At 37.5% G+C, this 25,653-nt stretch overlaps 2 protein-coding genes across 3 annotated transcripts in view; one reads left to right on the top strand and one right to left on the bottom strand.

Moving 5' to 3' along the window:
* Positions 1–11,660, bottom strand: part of LOC145765386 (WD repeat-containing protein 46-like) — a 42,183-nt gene extending 30,523 nt beyond the window's left edge. The window contains exons 1-6 of one of the 2 annotated variants that reach the window (XM_082577202.1): positions 11,541–11,660; positions 11,191–11,247; positions 3,657–3,762; positions 2,469–2,553; positions 1,624–1,773; positions 551–655 (exon numbers count right to left, since the gene is read on the bottom strand). In XM_082577202.1, the coding sequence (XP_082433328.1) occupies positions 551–655; positions 1,624–1,773; positions 2,469–2,553; positions 3,657–3,762; positions 11,191–11,247; positions 11,541–11,582 (545 nt within the window). In that variant the 5' untranslated portion in view covers positions 11,583–11,660. The remainder of the gene's footprint in view (positions 1–550; positions 656–1,623; positions 1,774–2,468; positions 2,554–3,656; positions 3,763–11,190; positions 11,248–11,540) is intronic. The other variant, XM_082577203.1, reaches the window with a different exon arrangement.
* Positions 11,661–24,295: 12,635 nt separating this feature from the next.
* LOC145764424 (lipoyl amidotransferase LIPT1, mitochondrial-like) lies at positions 24,296–25,644 on the top strand. Its single transcript, XM_082576039.1, has one exon. The coding sequence runs from the start codon at positions 24,296–24,298 to the stop codon at positions 25,367–25,369; it is 1,074 nt and encodes a 357-aa protein (XP_082432165.1). The 3' UTR covers positions 25,370–25,644.
* Positions 25,645–25,653: the final 9 nt, after the last annotated feature.

Genomic DNA, 25,653 nt, shown 5'->3' with positions numbered 1-25,653 from the left:
GAAAATTACATTGGTAAATATTTAATTAAATGTCAGCACTGTTGGGAAGCAACAGCTATTGAGTCGTAAGCATAGGCGTGACAATGCTGCACATGTTGTTGCATGAAGATTCATGATTTTAAAGCAAGAAGGATAATAATACTAAAACGACAAAACAGAAAATGTATATATATATTGAATAAAAAGTAGTAAAGCAAATCGCATTGAAGGATTCAATACTAAAACGATGCACTGGCGCCACCTTGCGCCAATTGTTTTTTGTTTTTTTTGATAAATAGAAGCACACGGCACATCAGACTGTTTCGGAACAAGGCATTTAATACAGATCACGCGGAAAACATGCGTCTTCTGAATGGTGTTTACCCAGTGCTGCATTCTTTTTCTCTTAATTTTAAATACGATGGAGTAGCTCTGTTTTTCTATCGAGAAATTCGAAATTATCAAGAACAGTATGAAATATCTGCCACGACGTGTAACACAGTATATGAGGAACGTATAGTAACTTCGATGTTTTTCAAGAAATTCCATAACGAAGTATAAAACAACCTACTTAACGTCAGTAGTGGATTCCATGACGTTCATTTCGCACGTCAGCCGCTTTGTGACCCAATCAAAAGCTGCCACGTGACCTCGACGTCCACCAATCAGCAAATGCCTGTTTTAAAATTGTAACTTAACAGCAATGTGTGTTTCAATAGAGAACTGTAGGGCGTAGGCAATCACAGATATAAAATACGTTGTTTGCAGGCGCTACTATAGCTTATAATACAAAGCAGACAGTGTCAGCACAGACTTGAAACGTGCATTTCCTCAACAATACAATTTAAAAATCTTGCATGGGGAGATAAACAACTGTTTTATTGTTAAACCAACCAAAAAAACTTTAATTTATAACTCCCATCCATGATGACCTAAAATGTTGTATCGTTCGTTATGGTCTAAACCTTCAAGTTTTAACATTACACCAGTTTGCTTAAATTCAGTGGGAAGTGGTCAGATACGCGGACTTAGAAGAAAGCACCTGATTGTTCATTGAAAGCACGTCGGCTCAACGCCCGCTCAAAGCATGTGACGGGGCCACAGTCAAACACTAAATAATATGAAGGTGGACACAAAGTGTGGCTTTCTATCCAATTCAACTCTTCAACCACTAGCCATGGAATGCATCCACTACAAACAAGTATTTGAAAATTGTATTTCACTAAAGAAAGACCACAGGCCAAAATCATATTGTTATCCTCACAACGCATATCAACATTTTTGATTCAAATTACCAAACATTCTTAAAGGTGAATAGAAAACCATTAACATAGAAGTATGGGAAAAAAACAAAAGATGACAACTAATTTATTTCCATGGAGAGATGTGTGCCCGGGAGGGCGTTGTGCCGTTCAGGCACCGACTTTGAACGTGGCCCTTGTTCTGGGGTATCATAAATCATAATATATCATACAATATCATAATATCATATACAATATCATATATCATATATATACAATACAATATCATATATCTCAAACGTAGACACCTGCACAAGCCTCCACGCCGTGACAAGCTGCCAAATCTTATAGTAAACATTGTTTGAATAAATCAACTGTTATTATAATCAAAGAAATACCTCACCTTCCATTTCTCGTGTAGTCGATTCTATAAGGTCCAAATTGGTCAAGTTTTAATTCAAAAAGTTTGTTGGCACTTGCTACGTCTGCAGCATCAGCTATCTCATGCTGCTTTATTTTCCATGACTTTTCCCCGCTTTCGGTCTCTATGAAACTAATAACCGACAGGTATGAAAGTTTGGACGTGTTTATTTTGACATAAACAATTTCTTTTGACTTAATTTTGACCAAACATTTGCCATTATTCTTGCTTTGAAGTTTTTTATGATGCATAAGTTTTATTTAGAATGTAGCAGAAAAGACAATTTACAATGTTAAAAGAGATTATACGTATGTTACTGCCTTATATGTTTGTAAAAAAACACGCATTATTTCTTCACACATACCTCAAATATCTGGTTTATAAAACTTTTTCATCTTGTTGAGAGCATAAAAACACTTGCGAGGAAACAGTGTTACGCTCAACAATTTACAAAACAGAACTCATTATAAAAACATTTATCTTTGAACAGAGAATTCAATTTCAGCATTTACTGTTGGCAGATTCCTGTGTAACTAAAGTAAAGACTTGAGCAGCTGATACAGGTAAAATAACAAAACCGTGAGTTTCAAACAACTGGTTGTGAGAGTTCTGTCAAATGACTGTCTGGTCTGCCACTTTTCATTGTAGAGAAAAATCAATTAAACCACCCTTTGAATGGAGCAAGGGCGATGAAAAATCAAACGTGTTGACTTGTTTCATTCAAGTGAGGACTTTGCTGTTATTTTATAGTATTTCAAAAGCATGTAGAGAAATGTAAGCTTCACGAATACTCTGAACTTGCCATACTTTACAACAAAATTACCTACCCAGCGTCCTCTGTTAATAACAACTCGTATCTTGTGGCTTGATTGGCAGCCTTGTCTTCATTTCTTTCAACGGATGCCAAATAACCTGCACACATTTCAGCCATAACAATAAACATTACCTGTGTAGTGTGTGCACACAAACAACTATATATTCCTGAAGAAAACTACTACCCAGACAGCAATTTCAGCCATTTTTACATTGATTCAACGCCTGCAGACGTTGAATCAATGTAAAAATTACAGATTTTGCTGTGTGGGTAGTTTATTGCTTGTGACAGAAATCAACCTTACAATTTTCTTTATATTGTTTATGAAAGCTAAATTAAAATATATTCAAGACAGACAACTTTGAGATACCCAAGTCCCACACTTTAAAACTTGCGTAGAATTAACCACTAACACATTAAAATAAACATTCAACTTGTTAAGATTTCATAAACCCAAAACTGGGCTGGGCAAAGTTCAGGGAATGTGGGAAAATGTTGCATGGCAGAAAATTTTCACTAAAGATGAAAGGAAAAGTATATCGGAGCTGTGTGCGACCTGCAATGCTATATGGTAGCGAGACATGGGTATGGAGAGAGAGTGAACTGGCAATCCTGAGAAGAACGGAAAGGTCAATGGTGAGAGCAATGTGTGGGGTGAAAACGAGAAGGGAAAAAAGGACTAAAGGATTGTTGGATATGCTAGAGATGAGAGAGACCATAGACCAACTGGCAAGGGCAAATGGAGTAAGATGGTATGGACATGTGATAAGGAGGGAGGAAGGAAGTTTTCTTAGAAAGGCACTAGATCTAAAGGTGGATGGGAAGAGGAAACGCGGTCGTCCAAGAAGAACGTGGAAACAACAAGTGAAGGATGAATTTAAAAAAGTCGGACTGAAGGAGGAAGATGCAAGGGACAGGGTGAAATGGAGAAAAGGGATTAAAACAATTGCTGCACGGAAACAATCGGCCACCCCCACTAGTGGGGAACAAACCGACGATGGATTATGATGATGATGAAAACCAAATAATCTTCAATGAAAATTGCAATGACAAAACGAATGTAAATGAAATTAATAACATTTTTAAAACTGTTTGAACAAAGACATCATTGAAGTGCTTAAATCATTCCTTATTAGATTTGAACTTAGAAGTAAGTCTTCTTTAAAATGTCTTGAACCACATTAATTAACACACGAAATACCTTTTAACTTTGCATTTTTCACCCCAAGAGTGGCAATTTTTTTGCCTCGCTTATAAATTCGCTTTCGATTTTCTGGAATAGGAGCAGGTCCTTCATATGGGTCAACCTATAAAATAAATGGTACAGTGACATTGAATACTGCAAATAGACCTAGCATCATAGGCGCCTAACTATTTTTTTGGCCGTGGGGGCGAAAGCGTGTTTCATCAGCAGCAACGTAAATTCAGCAAATGTCAGGCAGATGGATGACGTAATTATGCCGTCACACAAGGATTGCTTTTATTGCCACACTCGGAGTTATCGCTACGTTCGATCTGCCGTTAATTATTATAAACAAAACTCGACCACTTCGGTTAAGCAAACACATGACATGCGTCTGCGTTAGGTAGCGGTTGATGGACTGCGACTCTTTAAGCTAAGCACAACATAAAGTTTAGCAACGAACTAGATTTATTAGCATGAAATAAGAGACGAAAAGGTTTACTAAAAGGTACACTGTAAATGGAATGACAATGTTTTGAAAATGGAATGCAAATACTAACTTGATCATACGCTTGAAAATATACCTGTGGAAAGTAAAATCATTCATGTTTACATCAATTCAACATCACGTCACCTTGAATACATTTAAAAGTTGCTGACATCCGTAAGCAGCCCTTGAAAAATAGTTACGGAGAGACGTTTGATTAAGTTTTCGACTTGACATTGCTCCCTTTTCACTACAATATCGCAACTTATGACTGACCGCTGTAAAACGCCCGTTTTCGAGTTGCAGATGAAACAAAAGATGCGCAACTGCGCATACTCCGCCTTTGATCGGGTTTCTATGGCAACGGTCGTGTGTGCGTCATTCAGTTTGCGTGAGTCCGTTACTGCGTTGATTATGCGGCGTGTGCGCAATGCGGTTTGTACCAGCCCTTGTTGCGTTGGTTAGTGGTTACCTCGGGCCGAGACTTCAAGTTCATTTTCACAGCGAGCGATTCACTGGACACCACGCAATTCACTGCAGTGCAGAGGTTTCGACTTTCGAAAGCGACATCAAGTCTGTTTGCAAGCTCATAAAGCTAAACGCACGCTCCGTCTACGTAGCAAATTATGTTTTTTTTTTTTTTTGGGTGCATTCAACATCTGATGACATTGAATCGACACGAAATGGTAGATTTTTGCTATGTCCCAGGCAGCAAAATTAATCATATTTACAAAATTAATCATAATCATAAATTAATCAAAATCAACGTCTGCAGACGTTAAATCAATGTAAAAATGGCCGATTTTGTTGTCTGGTGTGGGATTGTAGCATCGCTACTCGTTCTAGTGATTATTTATTGCGAAGCTGTTGCGGTTTGCATTCAAAAATGTTTTCCTGCTGCCGATCGCTAGTTCATCTATTGTTTTATGTATCAATACAGCATAAAATGTTGCCCCCACGCAGAAATATGCGTGGGGGCCAGGCCCCCACGGCTTAGGCGCCTATGCCTAGCATACATTATTCAGAGCTGTTAAAAAAAAAACTTTTGGACTAACTATAATTTCTTGGTAAAGCTGCATTTTACACAAGAAGATTGAGACTGACGGTTGAAGACAAACCGGTTAATTCTAAATATATTATGCACGTTAGGGTGGGTCGACTTCTCCATTTATCATATAAATTTGAACACCGGTGCAACTTTACCTTCTAAACATTTCCTCAAAGTTAAAAATCGTTTTGTGCACAGCAACCCATTACCCCAATGACCCTCTGTTCCTATAACAGGGTTGCCAGATTGGGTGAAAAGTTACGAAATTTTTTATCATTTTACTTCATTTTTTTGCCCTATCCGGCAATCCTTCCCAGTGAGCGAAATTCTAATAGTTGTACGGTTTAACACGCCACAAAAAACTTTGTTAAACTAACTCTTTATTGTGAAGAAAGGGGCGTTCTTCCCGGCTATCAGCACAAGGCTGTGCACTCACTAGTACAGCGAGCAGCTGCGATTCGCCAACCATAACGGTGTAGCTTCCACGCTAGCCATTCAGACCATCCAATCAACAATATGTTTCTCGGCAGCCGATTTGTAGCAAGAATTGACAGCGATAGACACGTGTTTCGCCCATGAGGCTGGGCTCATCAGTATCGCACCGTATTCTGCCACAAATTTATTCGACCACCGCTTTACCAGTCAGTTTAACTCTTATCTTTGTGGAAACAAAGAAAGAGCCAACAAAACCAGCAGGCGCCAGGGCAGAGGACATTGTGAAGAAAGGGGCGTTCTTCCCGGCTATCAGCACAAGGCTGAGCACTCACTAGTACAGCGAGCAGCTGCGATTCGCCAACCATAACGGTGTAGCTTCCACGCTAGCCATTCAGACCATCCAATCAACAATATGTTTCTCGGCAGCCGATTTGTAGCAAGAATTGACAGCGATAGACACGTGTTTCGCCCATGAGGCTGGGCTCATCAGTATCGCACCGTATTCTGCCACAAATTTATTCGACCACCGCTTTACCAGTCAGTTTAACTCTTATCTTTGTGGAAACAAAGAAAGAGCCAACAAACACGTGTCTATCGCTGTCAATTCTTGCTACAAATCGGCTGCCGAGAAACATATTGTTGATTGGATGGTCTGAATGGCTAGCGTGGAAGCTACACCGTTATGGTTGGCGAATCGCAGCTGCTCGCTGTACTAGTGAGTGCTCAGCCTTGTGCTGATAGCCGGGAAGAACGCCCCTTTCTTCACAATGTCCTCTGCCCTGGCGCCTGCTGGTTTTGTTGGCTCTTTCTTTGTTTCCACAAAGATAAGAGTTAAACTGACTGGTAAAGCGGTGGTCGAATAAATTTGTGGCAGAATACGGTGCGATACTGATGAGCCCAGCCTCATGGGCGAAACACGTGTCTATCGCTGTCAATTCTTGCTACAAATCGGCTGCCGAGAAACATACTAACTCTTTATCTTATTCATCGGATAATGATCCGAGTTTCATGGAGAGTGTCTCAACAAGTAGTGCCTACAATATCATCCCAATCCCTCGTGTTGCAAGAGAAGCTGATCGAAAGATGGTTTCTGACGAAACATTTGCTGCTATTGCCACTGCTACTTTGCAGGATGTGTTAGGAAAATTGACCCACGGAAAGTGAGACATAGCCGAGTCAAAAGGCGTACTGGATTGAAACCAACCCAACATGTCGTCAATAATTTTATATCACTCAATTTCGATGGGAGAAAGGATGAATCATATGCCTTTGATGACTACCACCACAGGAGAAAAATAAAAGAATACCATTACGTTTTACTGACATGACCTGGTGACATCTACATCTCTCATGTCACAACACCAAGTGGTCGTTCAGTTGATATTTTAAAATGTATGATCGTCGATCGACGAGAATATGAACATGGATGGAATTCGAATAACAGGTTATGACAGGACAGCAGTGAACACTGGGAATAGTAATGGAGTAATTGCTAGAATAGAAGATCGTATCCATTATGAAGTTCAGTGGAATATAATATGTTGGCCTATGCTGCCCATCAATGAGTTACCATTGCAGTATCTATTTGTAAAGGCATCTGGCCCAAAAACATTCATTGGTGAAATTGGCGATATTCTGCGGTCAAACCTTATAGTCTTGGAGATCGCATTGTTTGATAAAATTGAAACTCCCCATTTGCCAAAATTGGACAATTCAATGGATTTAAGCACAGACCAGATGTACCTTTTGGAAATCTGCCATGCAATCAGTTCCGGGGAATGCTCTAAAACACTCTTACACAGAGATCCTGGGAAATATAATCATTCACCGGAGCAAAACGAATGTGCCGCTGTTATGTTAGTCAAACCATTCCATCAGAAGCTGTTAAGACATTAACACGATTCATTGCAACTGTATATGGGCCTGTTTGGTTTGCCAATAAGATGGCCACAGACATCAGCGATGCTCCAGCAGTACTTTTCTTTATGATACAACTCAGTCGTGGACTTGAGCCAGTAGAAGTGCAGTCTGTCATCGACAAATCGTTCAAGCAAAATTGTTATGCAGCTCACTCCGAAAACTTGCTATATGCCATGTTTCATGCTAATAGACCAGCCATTTGTGAGGTTACTGTTAGGCGAATTCTGAAAGCACGAAAACTTTTATCTACAATAATACGAAGATTCCATCGCCTTGCTGATCAACTTAATTTTAATGCAATGGATAATATTGATATGATCGACTGGACACAGATTGACGTTACTGAAACACCATTATTATCATCTAAGAACTAAAAGTAAAGATAAACTTTGGGATGCAATAAAGTCAGTCCCAGTAAAATCGTCATACACACCAGACTCAAGCCGTTGAAAGAATAATTCGTGTAGTCGCAGAGGTCAGCCTCAAAACTGTCGGAAAGGAACTCTATGATTCATTCTATCTTAGATGTAAGGAAGCAGCAGACTATATTTGAATCAAAAAAAGACTGTGTTGTTTAGTTTAACATCCAGGTGTGGTTTTAACTCCTTAAATTTCAATTGTGTTTCGTTTTCACTGTAGCCTACCTATTGAATATAATTTACCGTAAAGTAGAAAATTGTATTTTTCCATACCATCTGAGGTAAGTGGTTAGGAGTACACCATCACATTGAAATTTTAACACTTTATTTAGTATGGTAAGCCTCACCTAACTACCAATTTATGCGACAATCTGACTGTTTTGTGTGAAAATCGACCCACCCTAATGCACGTACAGTAGTACACTCGCACAGTAGGCTACTATGCTAAACTAGTGTGAGTACCATTGTACATATTTGATTGTACACTGTACAGGGTGATCAAACCAAGCATAGACAAATATTTATTGAAATAACAATACATCCAAACAGGAAAAACTTTACACATATATATACAGAAAAATACAAAGAAAAGTATAAATAAACAAAATGTACTCTTATTTTTCGATATATCCTCCTTTTGCCTAGACCAAACACTTGGCTCGTCGCCCACTTGACTCGTCGCCCACCTGGTCCCGCCCAAGTGGGTATCGCCCACTTGTCGTGTACCGATGAGGCACGTATGGTGTCTGATGATATTATTTCCCAATAAGTGTGCAATTTTGCCTTCAGAGCTGTAACGCTTGAATGATTTGAAGAACAGGCTTCACTTTCCAAGGTAGGCTACTCCACATTGCGAAGTAAATTGAGTTAAATCAGGAGAAGATGGAAGCCATATTTCCTTTGGCTAAAACCCTGTCATATTTTCCTTACACCAGTCCTGGACAAGATTCGCTGTGTGGGACGTAGCCCCGTCTTGTTGAAGAGTTATTCCGTCTTCTTCAAATGTTGCATTGATCCAGGGAATCAATTTCTCTTTTAACATTTTCAAATAAACATGTTGATGAACTTTTACTCCCTCTTCAATGAAGAAGAGGGGAGTTTATTACCCCACACCAAACCATCACAGAGGCTGGTTTCTGTCTCCGGAACATCAGCTTTCATTCAGTGGAATATCTTCTTTATTTTTTGCATAAATACGATCATTCTGACGATTACGCACAGCCTGGACAGTGAATAACTTTTCGTCTGTCCAAAAACTGGTGGCTGCGTGCCATCACCAAGTTTCTTCAAAAGAAGTTTTCCTCTCTCTAATCTTTTGGTTTTTGCAGCTTGTGAGAGCAACTGAACTTTTGCTTTCTTGCGTGTAAATGGGGTCTGCTACTATTCGGTGAGTCCGATTCGGTGAGTTCCTAACCTCTAACCCTAACCCCAAACTCCTAACCTTGAAACGGCAATGATAATTAGGCTACGGTACTCAATAATTAAAAAAAAAACTTGAAAAAATCCCCCATTAATGGATCGGACTCACCGAAACGGGCCATTCCGGTGTAAATGTGTGGTGATAGTTGCAGATCATGTTTTAAGACATTTTGCATGGTTCCATAACTCGCTCCAGCCTCTGATGCCAGTTTTCAAATGCTTCTCTCGGGGTTTCTTCTGAATTTTTTCCAGGTGTTTATGATTAATTTTGGAGTTCTTATGCTGCGTTTTAGAGTGCTTTGTACCTTTGGAAGGGTCGAACATGTCTCGTTCAAGCATTTTAGAGCCTTTAAGCCCCACACCTGCTAACACGAGCCTTCAAAACTTTGCATATTTCACTGGCGGTCTTCCCCGCTATAAACTATTCTTGAATAGTTGCATTTATAGTGCTCATTATTTATAAACGTAATTCTAAAATTTTTATCCTTAAATGAAAACAGATTATTTAGTCAGTATATAGCTATATCATCATCATAATCCATTGTCGGTTTGTTCCCCACTAGTGGGGGTGGCCGATTGTTTCCGCGCAGCAATTGTCTTAATCCCTAGGCAAAAAAATTGCCACTCTTGGGGTGAAAAATGCAAAGTTAAAAGGTATTTCGTGTGTTAATTAATGTGGTTCAAGACATTTTAAAGAAGACTTACTTCTAAGTTCAAATCTAATAAGGAATGATTTAAGCACTTCAATGATGTCTTTGTTCAAACAGTTTTAAAAATGTTATTAATTTCATTTACATTCGTTTTGTCATTGCAATTTTCATTGAAGCTTATTTGGTTTTCATCATCATCATAATCCATCGTCGGTTTGTTCCCCACTAGTGGGGGTGGCCGATTGTTTCCGTGCAGCAATTGTTTTAATCCCTTTTCTCCATTTCACCCTGTCCCTTGCATCTTCCTCCTTCAGTCCGACTTTTTTAAATTCATCCTTCACTTATTGTTTCCACGTTCTTCTTGGACGACCGCGTTTCCTCTTCCCATCCACCTTTAGATCTAGTGCCTTTCTAAGAAAACTTCCTTCCTCCCTCCTTATCACATGTCCATACCATCTTACTCCATTTGCCCTTGCCAGTTGGTCTATGGTCTCTCTCATCTCTAGCATATCCAACAATTCTTCAGTCCTTCAGTATATGCGTTTACAAAGGAAATGTCAATTGTCCCTTTTAATGCATATATAAGGTTTATTTTAAACAATCAAAATCTGTCTACAATTGGCTTTCAAAAGTATGATTGATATGCCTATACTTTGAGAAACTTTTAATTCTGACCTTTTTTTATGCATCAATAACTCTGAAACTCTGAAAGAAACAAAAGCTATATGAAAGCCATTATTAGGCTTATTCACAAGTGGTGCCAGTCAAACATCTCACACTTCACATCCAATCTTCACTTTGTTAAAGGCCCAATGCCACAGGTTAAAATAAAGAATAAGCGAGCTAAGGAAGTGGGAAAAAAAGGGAAAAAGCAAATGGGAAAAAATTGCATGGTTTTTGTTTGTTAATAGGGGGCATGCGACTAAGCGCCCCCCTGGACCTGCTACTGGATGCAGAGTGTCTAACACCTACCAACTCCAACACCCTTGAAAAGCCATAGAGTAAATGTGACTCACCCTTTCTGCAATGCACAGACGTACAGTTGAAGTATAGTGTTCAGAACTTGACAAATTTCAACAACAAAGCAAGTGCCACAGGAAATTCTGGCCATAAATTTGCTACTACAGAGAACAACAATAATAGTAAAACAATTAACCAGAGAAATAAAACATACTTGTTTATCATTTTTTTCTGGATCCTTTGTTGTTTCGTTTGTAGTTGGATTTTTCTGCTAATAAAAATAATTAAACATTATAAAATAAGGTGCACATGGCCTGCTGCAAATTCAAAATGAATAAAATCAACAGAATTACAAAGTTTGAAAATTTATTAGACAAATGTATTTCTTACCCGTCTAGCTCCTTATTACGAAAAGGAGCTAAATCAATATCTTGCATAATATTTTATTTAATGAGATAACTTTAAATAAAAAAAAACTTGCTAGAGTGTGACGTAAACCACCATAGAATTTAAACAAGCTAGTAAATTATAACATATTAGAATAGCATGTGAAAAAGTACTTACCTCAGACAGGTTTTTTTGGGGAATGAAATATCTTTGAGCCATGCTTTCACAACGTAAGATAACAACAGTTGTTATATAATGCACTCAAACATTATCTGAACAATAAACATTGATAGTGGCTGTGCAACACATAAGCATAGTTTGTAGCTATGGTGACAAACCAATTTGAAAATTAAATTTTGTAGTAGGCTTTCTGTTGGGATAGGTTTGAGTTTTGGCCACAATGAGGCAATTTCTTTTGATCAGCCGAATGCAAATACAAGTACAGTAGGGTGGCCCTTAAAAATCATTTTTCTGAAATTTACTGCTCCTAACCCTTAAAAAGTTTCATCCTTACAAAAAATGAGGTCTTGCAAAAAATTTTTAAATTTGAAGATAATTTAGAGGGTGCACAAGGCCCCTCAAGTTCCGCATCCCCCTAAAAATGCAAAATTTGGATATCTTGAAAACCGCTTGAGTTAGAGATGTGCTTTTGGTGTCTAAAGATGCAGAAGACAAGGTTTTCTATATGCTTTCTGAACATTGAATATGCCCATCTTGAGTAGAAAAGCAGTAATTTTGAAAAAACTACTTTTTAGTGGTTTTGTGTGTATGATTCATAGTTAAACAATAGTGCAGACCAAAAACCACAATTTTACAATTTACCTTTCTAACCTGTTAAATTGTGATGTTACAAGTAAACAAATAGCATTGTTTAAAGTGACTAGAAATCCAGCAACCTGGGCATCAGATACACAATGTTCATAACCTTTAACAACCTGTAAGTACTGTTTTCATGTCCCTAAGTCTAGCTGAGTTCCGAGCTAATGTAAAACTTCATAAAATTCATGCAAAACTTAAAGCTGAGTTCCGAGCTAATGTTCCTGCGGTTGTCAACTGGGATGGAAAGCTTCTCAGAGACTTAACAACCAAACAGCATGTCGACCGCTTGCCGATTATTGTAACTGGTAATGGGGTTTCTCAGCTGTTGCAAGTAGCAAAATAGCCAAACGGAACGAGATCAAAACAAGCAAAAGCTGAGAAGAAGCTCTCAATGAATGGGGCCTAATAGAACAAGTGATTGCATTATCATTTGACACTACTGCTTCCAACACAGGGCGAAAGCTTGGCTCATGTGTCCTCATTGAACAAGAGCTGCAAAAAGATCTATTGTATCTAGCATGCTGCCATCATATTCATGAGCTGCTAGTACAAACAGCTTTTACCACAATCATGGGAAGCACTGCTTCACCAGATGTTCTGGTATTTAAAAGATTTTAAACACGCTGGGAGTTTATAGGCAAGACGAGGTTTACCACAATAGCTGAAAACAAAGAAATAGCTGAGACAGTCATCGATGTGGATCTATAATAGCTTTGGCTGAAAAATCTTTGAAGGAAAGAAAAGATTTACGTGATGATGATGATAACAGAGAATTTATAGAGCTCTCATTAATTTTTATGGGAGCTATTCCTCCGAGAGGTGTTCATTTATAATTCCTGGCCCAATGCATCATGCTAGATGGATGTCGAAGATTTTGTACTCATTAAAAGTTTGAATGTTTTATGACCAGTTTAAACTTGCAGAAAGAGAAAGGAATGGGCTCTTGCAGATGTGTATTTTAGCTACAAAATTGTACCTTAAGGCATAGATAGAAACTCCTGCCGCGGCCCCGAATAACGATCTAAATCTTTTGAAGTCTTTTAAAACATATTCCAGCATTAACACTGCAGTGTCGAATGCTGTATTATCCACGTTTTCCTCCCACCTATAGTATCTGTCTGAAGAACTAGCTGCCCTTGCCTGTTTTGATCGTTCTGTATCGGCCCAAACCTAAAGACTCATGGTTAAAACAATACAAGAGCGGGAAGAAACTGAGGATGCCCCTTAACGACGGACAATCAATTCTGCAATGACTGATCGACTGGAGTTGTCTGACCAGGTCATTAAGAGGTCATTGTCACTGTTCAAAAAACTGGACATATCAACTGAGTTTATGGAACAGGATCCAGAAACCTGGGCAATCTGTGATGGTGACTGTGAGGCATCAAACATAGTAGACACTCTAACTGTCACAGATGACCACGCTCATAGAGGAATAATAACCGCATCCTCACTCACAATGAAGAACAGGTTCAGTATCTGATGCAGGTGGTTGCAGACCTTCGAAAACGATTTCCAAACTGCAATAAAGCCACTTTAGCTGACAAGCATGTGTTGGCAAACAATTAACAATGCAAACAGAAAAAATACGTGATTTTTATGCCAAGGCAATGCGAAAAGCTAGTTAATTTTGCCGTCAGTGACTGATATTCTGATAAAGCCCAATAATTTGTCATAATGCTAAGCTTATGCTTTGTATCATATAGTTTATTGCGCATTGTTTTCCTATTTTTGATTACAAGAAGTGCTTTTGTAGCCTTTTTCAAAAACAAATTCCCGAATCTCAGAATTTACATGCATTTTCTCGTAAGGACCACCTTACCCGACCTTGTTATTTGTGTAAGGACCACCCTACTACCCTACAACACATGTTTGCAATGTTCTATTATATTTGTTTACTTGTAACATCACAATTTAACAGGTTAGAAAGGTAAATTGTAAAATTGTGGTTTTTGGTCTGCACTATTGTTTAACTATGAATCTTACACGCAAAACCCCTAAAAAGTAGCTTTTTCAAAATTACTGCTTTTCTACTCAAGATGGGCATATTCAATGTTCAGAAAGCATATAGAAAATCTTGTCTTCTGCATCTTTAGACACCAAAAGCACATCTCTAGCTCAAGCGGTTTTCGAGATATCCAAATTTTGCATTTTAAGGGGATGCGGAACTTGAGGGGTCTTGTGCACCCTCTAAATTATCTTCAAACTTAAAATTTTTTTACAAGACCTCATTTTTTGTAAGGATGAAACTTTTTAAGGGTTAGGAGCAGTAAATGTCAGAAAAATGATTTTTAAGGGCCACCCTAAAGTACAGTGTTATGTTTGAGCATAATTATGGAAAAACAGCCACCTTTTATCCTAGGATGTGGCTAAGTTCATGCCACTAGTATTGCCAAATAAGGATCTCTGCCTTAATTTCAGAAAATTTCAAAGCTGATGAAGACAAAACTTGAAATTTAGCAAATTTTGAAGTCGTGGGCAGCTAGAAAATCCTTAACTTCAACCCTAAATTTAACTCTAACTTTAACCTGAATCCTAATTTACCTCTAACCCTAACAACACCTGTGATGAAACAAAGCTCTTTGATTGCAACCATGGCAACTAACGCAATAAAACTAGCTTCTTTGTTTCTTCTACTGCCATCAACATAAATTATTTGAATATAGTAAGTTATTTCAGAAAAAATACTAGGCTAGCCTTCAGTTTTCAACCTCAAATAAAATTTTACAATAATATCAGGGTTCGATCTTAGCGATAGTCCGCTATCCAATGGCTAGTGAAAATTTGCGCGGACTAGTAGAAATGTTGCAGTACTAGTCCGATTTGTCTAGTGAAAATATTCGTCGGTGTCACCGTTCACCGTGAAAAGTTTTGGTTTACAAAATGGCGATTAGCGACATCACTCTGAAATACTGCAAGAATTTGCTTGTCAGAGGTGAGATTGCACGAAGAAGACTGCAAAGTTGGTCAACTGAGCATGTGACTACATTTTTCTCGCAACCTCGCTAGACACGACACATGGTAGTAGTGAGCACGCCAGCACGGAGAAGCCAGCATCCCAGCAAGCAGCAGTTAGCGAAATTAACGTTTCTTTGTTGATATATCGTGATCAAATGCTGATTCAATGTTGCTAAAAAGTGTCTAACGCTCAGACAAAAGTCAGTAAACTGGTCGGACTAGTGAAAAATCGTGCGGGCTAGTGAAAACGGGGAGCAACTAGTCCGGTGGGCTAGTGAAAAAAAAAGTTAAGATCGACCCCTGAATATGTAAGGAGCTGTTTTTGCTAGATCTGATGGATAATGGATATATAAGTATTTGGTCTCTTAGTTACGGTATCTTAGAGTGGTCATACAAAGTATAAACTACTAAGTTTCTTACACTTGGTTATATTGAGAGCTCATATATGATATACAGTATTCTACTTTAACATAGAGAAGGCTACGGCATGCTGCTGTACGGTATTTTATAACATTGTTGCATGATGCTAAAATGTTAGAAAAATTAATATCTTGTATTACCGTATCTAAGAATAGTCTAGTGCCCTACCTCAACCAAACAAAAAATATCCCACTCCATGTAGGCTAGTTCATTACAAGTGAGGTATAGGTAAGCCTAAAAAGTTTCTGATTGTGGACATGAGAACAATGTATTAGGCCTAGTTAAAATAACTGAGCACTAAGCCAGACCACAATGACGAGAAAACGTAAATCAAAAACAGAACACTGAATATTACCAAGCATAAACCAAGGAATGACTAGAAAGAACTTTCCCAGCAATACCCAGCACTTTCACTGTTATGGGGTTGTAACGCTTCTGGTCAGTCGGTACATGGTGGTGGCTGACTAAATGACTGCTTATGGTCTTTCGCTACCATCCTGATTGCGCCATAATCTAACCAACAGTTGTACAATGTATTGTTTTGACAATTTCATTTACTCTGCTTCTTTGTTAATATATGGCGCTGTTGAAACAAAAATAAATTGACTTGAGTTGACTTCACAATTCAGTACGGTACGATACCGGTAATTCACATAGGCTAAACAAAATCCATGCTTTTCATTCTTGCGTTTCATTCTCGCGTCAATGATGCGTGACCGCAAGAAAGTTGATCAATAGCAAAAATTAGAAAGGTACATCAGCAAATAGTGGACAAATAGCCCTTATTATTTACATTTTGTTTGCATTTGCAAAGTAGTCACAAATATAACGTGATTGTTTTATGAGGTGTAATGCTTACTAAATCTTCAGCTTTGAGTCTCAGAATTTTACGTCTTGTGTAGCAGTTATTGCGTGTCTTCAACGAACATTAGTGAAGTCATTCCGGTTTGACTGAGTGGACTTTTCCGTTTTCAGACAATTTGAACGCTTCTTAAATTAGACCTCCTGAATATAATGCTGTATGTGTAATGAAATTTTTATTAAGGTAGAAAGATAGTAACAATATCATTTTGTCACAACTCACAATCAGCATATTTTTTTCTTTGGGTATTCCCCTTAAACGCTACTAATCTAACATGGCACCACGCTTCCAATTGTTTCCGATCAATGTCAACCAGTTTTGTCAAGGACATAAATGATCAACCTCGAAGAGTTGAAATAGCTTGCCTTTCAGTGTTGCCCGCCCCGTTAGCTCAGTGGTTACGCACCCAGCTCAAGATCACGCCGCGCTGGTTCGACTCTCGGGGTGTTTGCTTGAGCAACACATTTCAGGACTGCTCTCCATTCAGCAGCACCTAATGGATGGAATAATTCTCCGGCAACAACACTTCAACAATCAGAAAACTTCACTCACTCTGCCAATCTCGGTAACCGGCCCTGCGTCAAAAGCCTCTGCAAGTACGGTACTGTACGCGAATCTACCAGGAATATCAAGGCTTTGTCAGTCCGAGGATAAAGATTCAAAACCAACCAACCAGTGTCAAATTAGTTGTATCATAGTTTTCTTAATGTCGTTAGGCTATAGTATTACCGTACCGGTACATTATTGGTGAAATTTTTTTTAGCAAAAGTCAAGTTGCAGACACAAAACTTTTAACCGCTTTTGAACATAGGCTACCATGTTAAGCTTTTAAATAAACAATATATTGCAATGTTTTACCATTTACCCAGTGGCCGAGTGTTTAGCGCATTATGCTCGCAGTCGAGAGCCTGCATGTTCGACTCCAGCCACCCGCACTCAGGGCCCACAAGAGGGGGGGACAACCGGTGCATTGCACCGGGGCCCGGTGAGTTGAAGGGGGCCCGACAAAATGTCTAAATTCACGCATTAAAGTTGATTTCAACGAATTTGTATAAAATGTTGTTTTTTATATTAGTTCCGTATGTCGATTGGACCCCCTCATGGGTATGCCCTTTTTTAAAACTATAATACAGAATTTTCAATTTTTTGAGTTCAAGGGGCCCGACAAAATGTTTAAATTTACGTGCTCAGGTCGATTTTGCATAAAATATTGTTTTTTATATTAGTTTTGTATTTCGATTGGGCCCCCTCATGGGTAGCCAAGATGCCTTTTTTCAAAACTACAGAATTTTCAATTTTTTGAGTTCATGGGGCCCGACAAAATGTTTAAATTTGCGTGCTCAATCGATTTTGCATAAAATATTGTTTTTTATATTAGTTTTGTGTTTCGATTGCGCCCCCTCATGGGTATGCCCTTTTTCAAAATTACAGAGTTTTCAATTTTTTAAATTCAAAGGGCCCGACAAAATGTTTAAATTTGCGTGCTCAGGTCGATTTTGCATAAAATATTGTTTTTTATATTAATTAACGGTAGTTTCATATTTCAGTTGGGCCCCCCTCATGGGTATGCCCTTTTTCAAGACTACAGAATTTTCAAATTTTTTAGTTGAAAAGGCCCGACAAAAGGTTTAAATTTGCGTGCTCAGGTCGATTTTCCATAAAATATTGTTTTTTATATTAACGGTAGTTTCATATTTCAATTGGGCCCCCCTCATGGGTATGCCCTTTTACAAAACTACAGAATTTTCAATTTTTTTAGTTCAAAGGGCCCGATAAAATGTTTAAATTTGCATGCTCAGGTCGATTTTGCATAAAATGTTGTTTTTTACTTCGTATTACTGTATATTAGTTTCGTATTTTGATTGGGCCCCCTCATGGGTATGCTCTTTTTATGACTACAGAATTTTCAATTTTTTAATTTCAGGGGGGCCTGAAAAAATGTTTAAATTTGCGTGCCAAGGTCGATTTTGCATGAAATATTATTTTTTATGTTAGTTTCATATTTCGATTGGGCCCATCATGGGCATTCTTTTTTAAAAAACTCCAGAAAACACATATTGCAGTGTGAGTGAATATTTCAGTTTATTTCAATGTTTTAATTTCAGTGTTAGTGTTTTAAGTTCAGTGCTGTTTTAATGTGAATATTTGGGTGTGTATGGTATGTTTTAATAAGCAATTGATTGATCAGGTTAGGTTACAGTCATTACACATTTACACAGAAAGTATTCCATGCATTTTTCCAACATCTTGTCAATTTATGACACAAGCAAGCAGTGACAGTTATGTGTAATCATGTTGAACTGGTACAATTTTAGTTGTAGATAATCTTGTTTAGTGTGATATTTTAAGAGTTCAGAAAATAGCAAAAAATACCGGTATTGAAATATTGTTAGAATTGCTTAGCAAGAAGTCTTTAACTGTCACTTTTTCAGTACAAAAATGCTCAAGTGTTTTTTTTGGATACTAATTATATATATATACTGAAATCATGGAACTTCTCTAATATAGCCTGAGACAGTACAGTATTTTTGAGTTTTTAGGACTTGAATGATTTTGCTATATTGGAATGCAAGCAAGTTTCGTGGAGGCAGTGCTGGAAAATAATTTTGTCCTTGTAGCAGGGCCAAATGTTATAGCAGTCTAACAAAAATCGAAAAAAAGTTAAGATTAGTGAAAGTGTAATTTTTTGAGTAAAAAGTCATAGATCTTTACTTCTGTTGAAGTACAGTTTTTTTAACTCTAGACAGAATCAGTAGTGTCCTAATAATTGCAATGCAGCTTACTTTTTCCAGCGCTGCAGAAAGGTGTTGATTTTCAAAAATATGCTTAGTATAATATATAAACAAATATTTTTTTTATATATATATCTTAAGTTTTCCTTTTTATTTGTTTTCACTAAGTATTTCTTAGCAGTCTTCTCCAGCCAGGCCAATCCAATCATACTCTTGAATTTCAGGAACAGTGTCAATATTGACTCAACACAAGCATTCTGTAGTTATGCAGGGTATTTGTAAAGGTATCGATACATAGTATAGCGATAGATGTAGGTACATTTATATTGATAGGACTTGAAAATAGAAATATATTCAACTTTGTTTTCTACTGACCGCTTGCTGTAGAAATGAAGAGAAAGTGACCCTCAATCCTGCTTGAATGCAGTTTCACTCAAACAAGCAAAGAAAACTAAAGGAGTAAAAATAAGAAGCATCCTATTGATCCTGAAATGAAGTTGGTATATATCATATATATATTTCTTAATGTCATGAACAATAGCAATGCATTCATCCAAGTTTGGTCTCCTAGTCTCTGCTGATTTTAAGGTCAGAAATGATATTGTACGGTATGTTAATGTAAAGCTGTATGCACACATATGCAATGCTACATATGTATGTCACCTATGCCGGATAGTGTTGCCATTTTTATCTTAGACTCAAAGCAAAAAGTGGATATTTTTACCCACTTTTTGCCATGGTTACAATCAGGTGTTGCCAGAGTTAGGATTAAAGTTAGGAAGGGTTAAGGTAAGGGCTAGAGTTAGGAATAAGGTTAGGGTTTTGATCTTTGCCAGGGACAAAAAAAATTTCCAAAATATGATACCGTACAAGTTTTTGTTTTCAACAGCTATAAACTTTTTCTCAAATTTGGGCAGAATTCCTTATCTTGCAACACTATTGAGGCTATATTTACACTACATAGTGTAACTATAGCCACAGCCTTTTATCTTTGTGTATAACTAGTGTGTATCTCTGAATTTAAAGTCATAAACACCAGTACAATATATATATACTGCATTCTTTGAGAAATGGTGGAGTGTTTATACTTTAACCTAATGTATTCTTTGTATTATTTTTTAAACAGGTCTGGTTTTAAAATAAAAACACTGTGCGAAACACCATGTAGGCCTATGCATTGGCCTTGTGGATTAACGCGCACCGCAAATTTTGCTTGTGATTTGTGAGATATCATGCGACATGTCGCGCTGGGGGGCCCGGCAGCAACATCTGCACCGGGGCCCGGCAGGGCTCTTGGAGGCCCTGCCCGCACTTGCTGTTGTTTCTCTGCGCAAGAAACTTTATGATAATTGATTTCGATTTCGAGTAATGGGTAGTACCAAATTTAAGTCATTAGTAGAGTAGACAACTGGAAACAGACATTGCCGTCGGCTGCAGCGTGGGTTAGGTGTAAGTCAGAAGGCGTACACCGATGCATAGCGCTCGAGTCCGCTTTCCCGCAATGCAGGATAAAGATATGAAAAACAAACAAATTATTTAGCTTATGCCTAAAGATGGACACTAAGATTTGCTTCCTTGCCTTCATGTCCACTTAATCTAAATCTTCAACAATTGGGCGTAAAGCCTGGGTACAACTAATTGTTATTAATGATTTACGGTAAGTGTTAAATAACAGTTTCATATTTAACTATGTAGAATTGGTCTCAACACTTAACTGCCGCAATACCTCAGTTGGTTAAATGCCCAATTTTGTAAAAAAAAGCAAAATGAAGCAGCGCTAGTTTGGCTCTCGATGTGTGCACTTGAGCATTGTATTTTATGAACTGCTCTTCATTCAGCGGCATTGTGTAGATGAAATAATTTTTAGACAACAAGCGGAAACTTTATAATGCTTAACTGGGATAAAGCATGTAAAGAAGCTTTTTCTGTCCAAGGATAAAGATTCAAAACTGATCATCCAGAATATTTGAAGCAAGGTGTTCTTGGTGTTAGTAGAACATTATTTTGAAGCACGTCAGTCCTTATCTCCCATCAGAGACACTAAAGATTTAGGCTGTGACTATATTTACGGTACGCTATGTAATGTAATAATAGCCTCAATAGCATTGCCAGATAAGGAATTCTGCCCTAATTTGAGAAAATTTTAAAGCTGTTAAAAACAAAAACTTGTATTATGGTAATTTTTTTTAGTTTTAGACAAAGATTATTATATAACCTTAACGTTATTTCTGACTCTTACACTTACCTTAACCCTTCCTAACTTTAATCCTAACTCTGGCAACACCTGATTGTAACCATGGCAACATGTGTGTGAAAATAGTCACTTCAAAATATTTATGGTATAGAAAATAAATTCTCACTGTTTTGTTACTTATTATCATACGCGCCGACTTCCGGGGGGGCCGGGGGGCGGCGCCCCCCCATAAACTTATGGTTGAGGGGCAACAAAAATGGTTATTACAAGTGGTGTTTCAAAGATAAAACACTTCGCGAAAGACATTTAGGTCATTTAAACGGACTTTAAGAATGCCGAAAGCGAAAAAACAGCCTACGTTGCTCTTGCCCGCAAAACAACAGCTGATCGCATGGCTTTCTCGTAGCCTACCGTATGGAAATTACAAAGTAGATGGTAGAGTAACTTACGCTGCTGGAATAGTCACGTAACTGGTATTCACTGCAATATTAAGTAAACCAGCTAAACTAGACGCGCTATTTTCAACGAGGTCTTCCCGCTGTGAGATCAATTATGATTCAACAGAATGCATTGTTTAGTTCGCAATGTGTGAGAATTAAATTGAAAACCAATAAAAGAAAAAGTGTTTAAATGGTCTTGGTCGCAGATATTGCCTGCATTAACGACGTCTCTTACCGCTATTGTCACCCAGCTAACCTGACACGTGGACGTCGCATAATAGCATGTTATAGCGACGTCCACGTCCAGATGCTATCATAGCGACGTCCACGCCTGACATCACTGTTTTATGCGGCCGCTTAGGTTTGACATCGACTTCAACGATCATGGAATGTTACGTAATAAGAACGATTATATGCTACACGCAAAAATAAAAAAATCGATCTCTTAAAACAGCTCTTTCCGCTGTTTTGTCTGGTGAGCTTAGCATATTGCTCAACAAGTGCATAAAGTTTAGAATTGACAAGAAATCATTAAATTTGAAATCAGTGCAAATAAACGTATTCAAAACTTTTACTTAGGACGACGCCATTTCAAACTCCGTAATCTACGTCGGCAATGATTTTGCCGCAGCAAAAATGCGTTCATTTTGAAAACTGCCGAGCTGGAGACAACAGCTTGTCCCGTGTATAAGTTGAACCTGTCTTTTTGAGGTGAAAATCACTTGCGAACATCTCGACCTATGCTCGAGTATATAAAAGACTGTGAAGACTTTCGATAAAAACAGAAGAGAAAACACTTCGCCGTTGTTAGCGCTTTGAAGGTAAGTAATTAGCAAAACGAGCGAAACGAGATTAATAAAACTGATAGCGGGTTTCCACTCTGCTTAGATCATGATTTTTTGCGTTTTATTTCGATAACTTTACTGTCTTGATCGTTGTTAGCTTTAAGAATTGGCGCTCCAGTTGTTCCAGGAACGAGGAGGCGACTGATTCTTAACTAATTCATCAACTTATTTTAAAGTATCAGGTTTGGTGGCCGTGCTTGACTATATTTATTGATGCATATACCGCAATATTAGATCCTTTCACGCACGTCTTAAACCATTAAGGTTTTGCCACCTTTTCCTTTTGTTAGTTTTGTTACTGTATTTCTTTTTCTCAATATCATTTCTTTTGCATTCTGACAAAGAAAAATAAATTGAATTGAAAATTGAATTGAATTGTTATTCTCTCGCATAAAAAGGAAATGAATCGGCTTGTCTTCTAACTGTTTCAATTATGAGCTAACAATATCAAAATTTTTACGACTATAGGCGTACTACATTCGTAAAACTAATTAATCGTTTCAAGCAGCAGTTCTAATAATTTCGGTTGGCGACCTAGGTGTCAATAAACAAGACAGTAAGCTTAATCAAAGACTATTTTAATTGAGTAAAATAGCGTTATGTTTAGGCTATGACGTCATCACCTTTCTCGCCCCCCAAGGTTTTTTGAAAAGTCGGCGCCTATGCTTATTATAAAGGGTGTTTCATTAAGACGGATCGATAAAAACAGTAAATAAAACAATGCTAATGGGTAAATTTTATTGATTTTTTTATGGCTCGTTTATGCCGTTCAGCTGAAAACATTGCTGCAGTGCGCGAGAATGTGGCCGAGAGTCCAGGCACCTCTCTTCGCCATCACGCGCAGGAGCTGAACCTCTCCGCAACCACGTTGCATCGAATTTTGACAAAAGATTTATCTTTACACGCTTACAAAATTCAATTGACACAAGAACTCAAGCCTGCTGACCATTTGAAACGTCGTACGTTCGTCGATTGGGTGCACGAGCAAACCCAAATCGATGAGAATTTTTCACAAAAAAATATCTTTAGTGATGAAGCCCATTTCCATAAATTCCATAAAGAAATCAATAAAATTTACCCATTAACATTGTTTTATTTACTGTTTTTATCGATCCGTCTTAATGAAACACTCTTTATATAGCTTAACTCCCTACCTACCAGTGTCTGATAGATAACTGTTAGTGTCTAGCCATGCCTGTTAACATTGAGAAATAAAGACTTGGTGTTTTGCATATCACAACTGTGTGAAGAAATCTCGACTTAATAGTTAGAGATCCAGAAACCCAATTGTGGTTAAGAAAATTTACTGAAATCACTGTACGTAATACTTAAGATAACAGTGGTTTCTATTCTTTATACAATACCAAGCATAGTATAATGATAAGATAAGGTTCACATTATTCCTCTTGGCTACATTTTTTCAGCAATTACGCTCATTCAATTTATTACATTATAAGCAGAGGTGGGTAGGTAGCTTAATCAGAGTTTAAAATCAAAACTTGTATGATAAAAAAGGTAGCAGCTTACTTCTCCACCATCCCAAGCAATACAGCAATGTTACCAGAAATAATTTACTACCATTATTACATACCATTATGCCATTACATATGTGTATTGTGTATTCTAGGTACAATTTCTATAGGTTGTGTTTCATAAATACTAATGGGATTATGGAGAATAAGACATTTTTGTACGAATATTCCAGCACGGAGTTTCAGTAAAAAGTGTATTATATATCATTCAAATTCAATTGACCCATACGAGAATTTAGCATTTGAAGATTGGATGTATGAAAAAGTTGATTTTAAAGAAACTAACTGCTTATTTGTTTGGAGAAATGCACCAAGTGTTGTAATTGGGCGACACCAAAATCCTTGGAAAGAATGTGACGTCACAAAACTTCAAAATGACGGCATAAATATGTGTCGAAGGAAGAGTGGAGGCGGTGCAGTTTACCATGATCTTGGGAATGTCAATTTTACTTTTTTTACGGATAAGAAGAATTATAGTAGAACAAAAAATCTCAAAATTATTATTTCTGGTCTTCTAAACAAGTGGCCTTTGTTAAATATAAAGCTCAATGATCGTGATGATATCGTCTTGAGGGACAACTTTAAAGTGTCAGGATCTTCAGCTAAACTTGGCCGGAACGTTGCATTTCATCACTGCACATTGCTTGTAAATTCCAATAAAGCTGACATTATCAAATATTTATTGGTAAAGCAACCACACATGCTTTGTAAAGCAACTGAAAGTGTAAGGTCAAATGTGTTGAACTTAGAAGATGAAAATGAAAACATTGGTTTTCAAAATGTTTGTGACGCAGTTACGGCAGCATATTCAAATGAGTGTTTTGAATGTAAAACATTTACAATTAACACAAATGATGAAGCATTGTTGCCTGGCGTCACACGAATGGCGAATGACCTCAAAAGTTGGGAATGGATTTATGGAAAAACTCCTGATTTTTCAATGAAAAATCAGTTTAAACATCATAAGTTTGGCCTTTGTATTGTAGAGTTAATGGTTGGAAAAGGAAAAATAAATAATGTTGAAATCACAATAGAAAGGATTCGGAAGGACTCACCTGTAATTTCTCTTTTAAAATCCACTTTAGTTTCTGTTTGTTTTGATCAAAATGAGATGTTGAAGGCTTTTCGGTTCTCTGAAAATGTTTCAAAAGATTCTACAGAGTTTTATCAATTTTTATGTGACTGCATTTTATCATTTCTCTGATTTTTATTTGAATTTTTTTTCTCTTTACAATACCTTTACATCACAAGTTTCTTTTTTTTTAACGTTTGTTTTGCTTATGCATGGAATCTGCAGCTGTTTGTTTGCCACAGCATCTTTTCATACTACTGTACTTCACTTCTCAAAAATGTCATGTTTTATACTGTTGTTTGTTGATAAGAGTATTGCATGAACAATTGCTTATACAGTACCAATCAATTTGCAACATGCATGTTTGATTCGGACCACGGCATAAAATCATGTATCCAAATGCTTATGCCTCTTAC

This window comes from Aplidium turbinatum, chromosome 2 (assembly GCF_918807975.1).
Source record: "Aplidium turbinatum chromosome 2, kaAplTurb1.1, whole genome shotgun sequence".
Lineage (NCBI taxonomy): Eukaryota > Metazoa > Chordata > Ascidiacea > Aplousobranchia > Polyclinidae > Aplidium > Aplidium turbinatum.
This window is presented reverse-complemented; position numbering and strand designations above follow the sequence as displayed.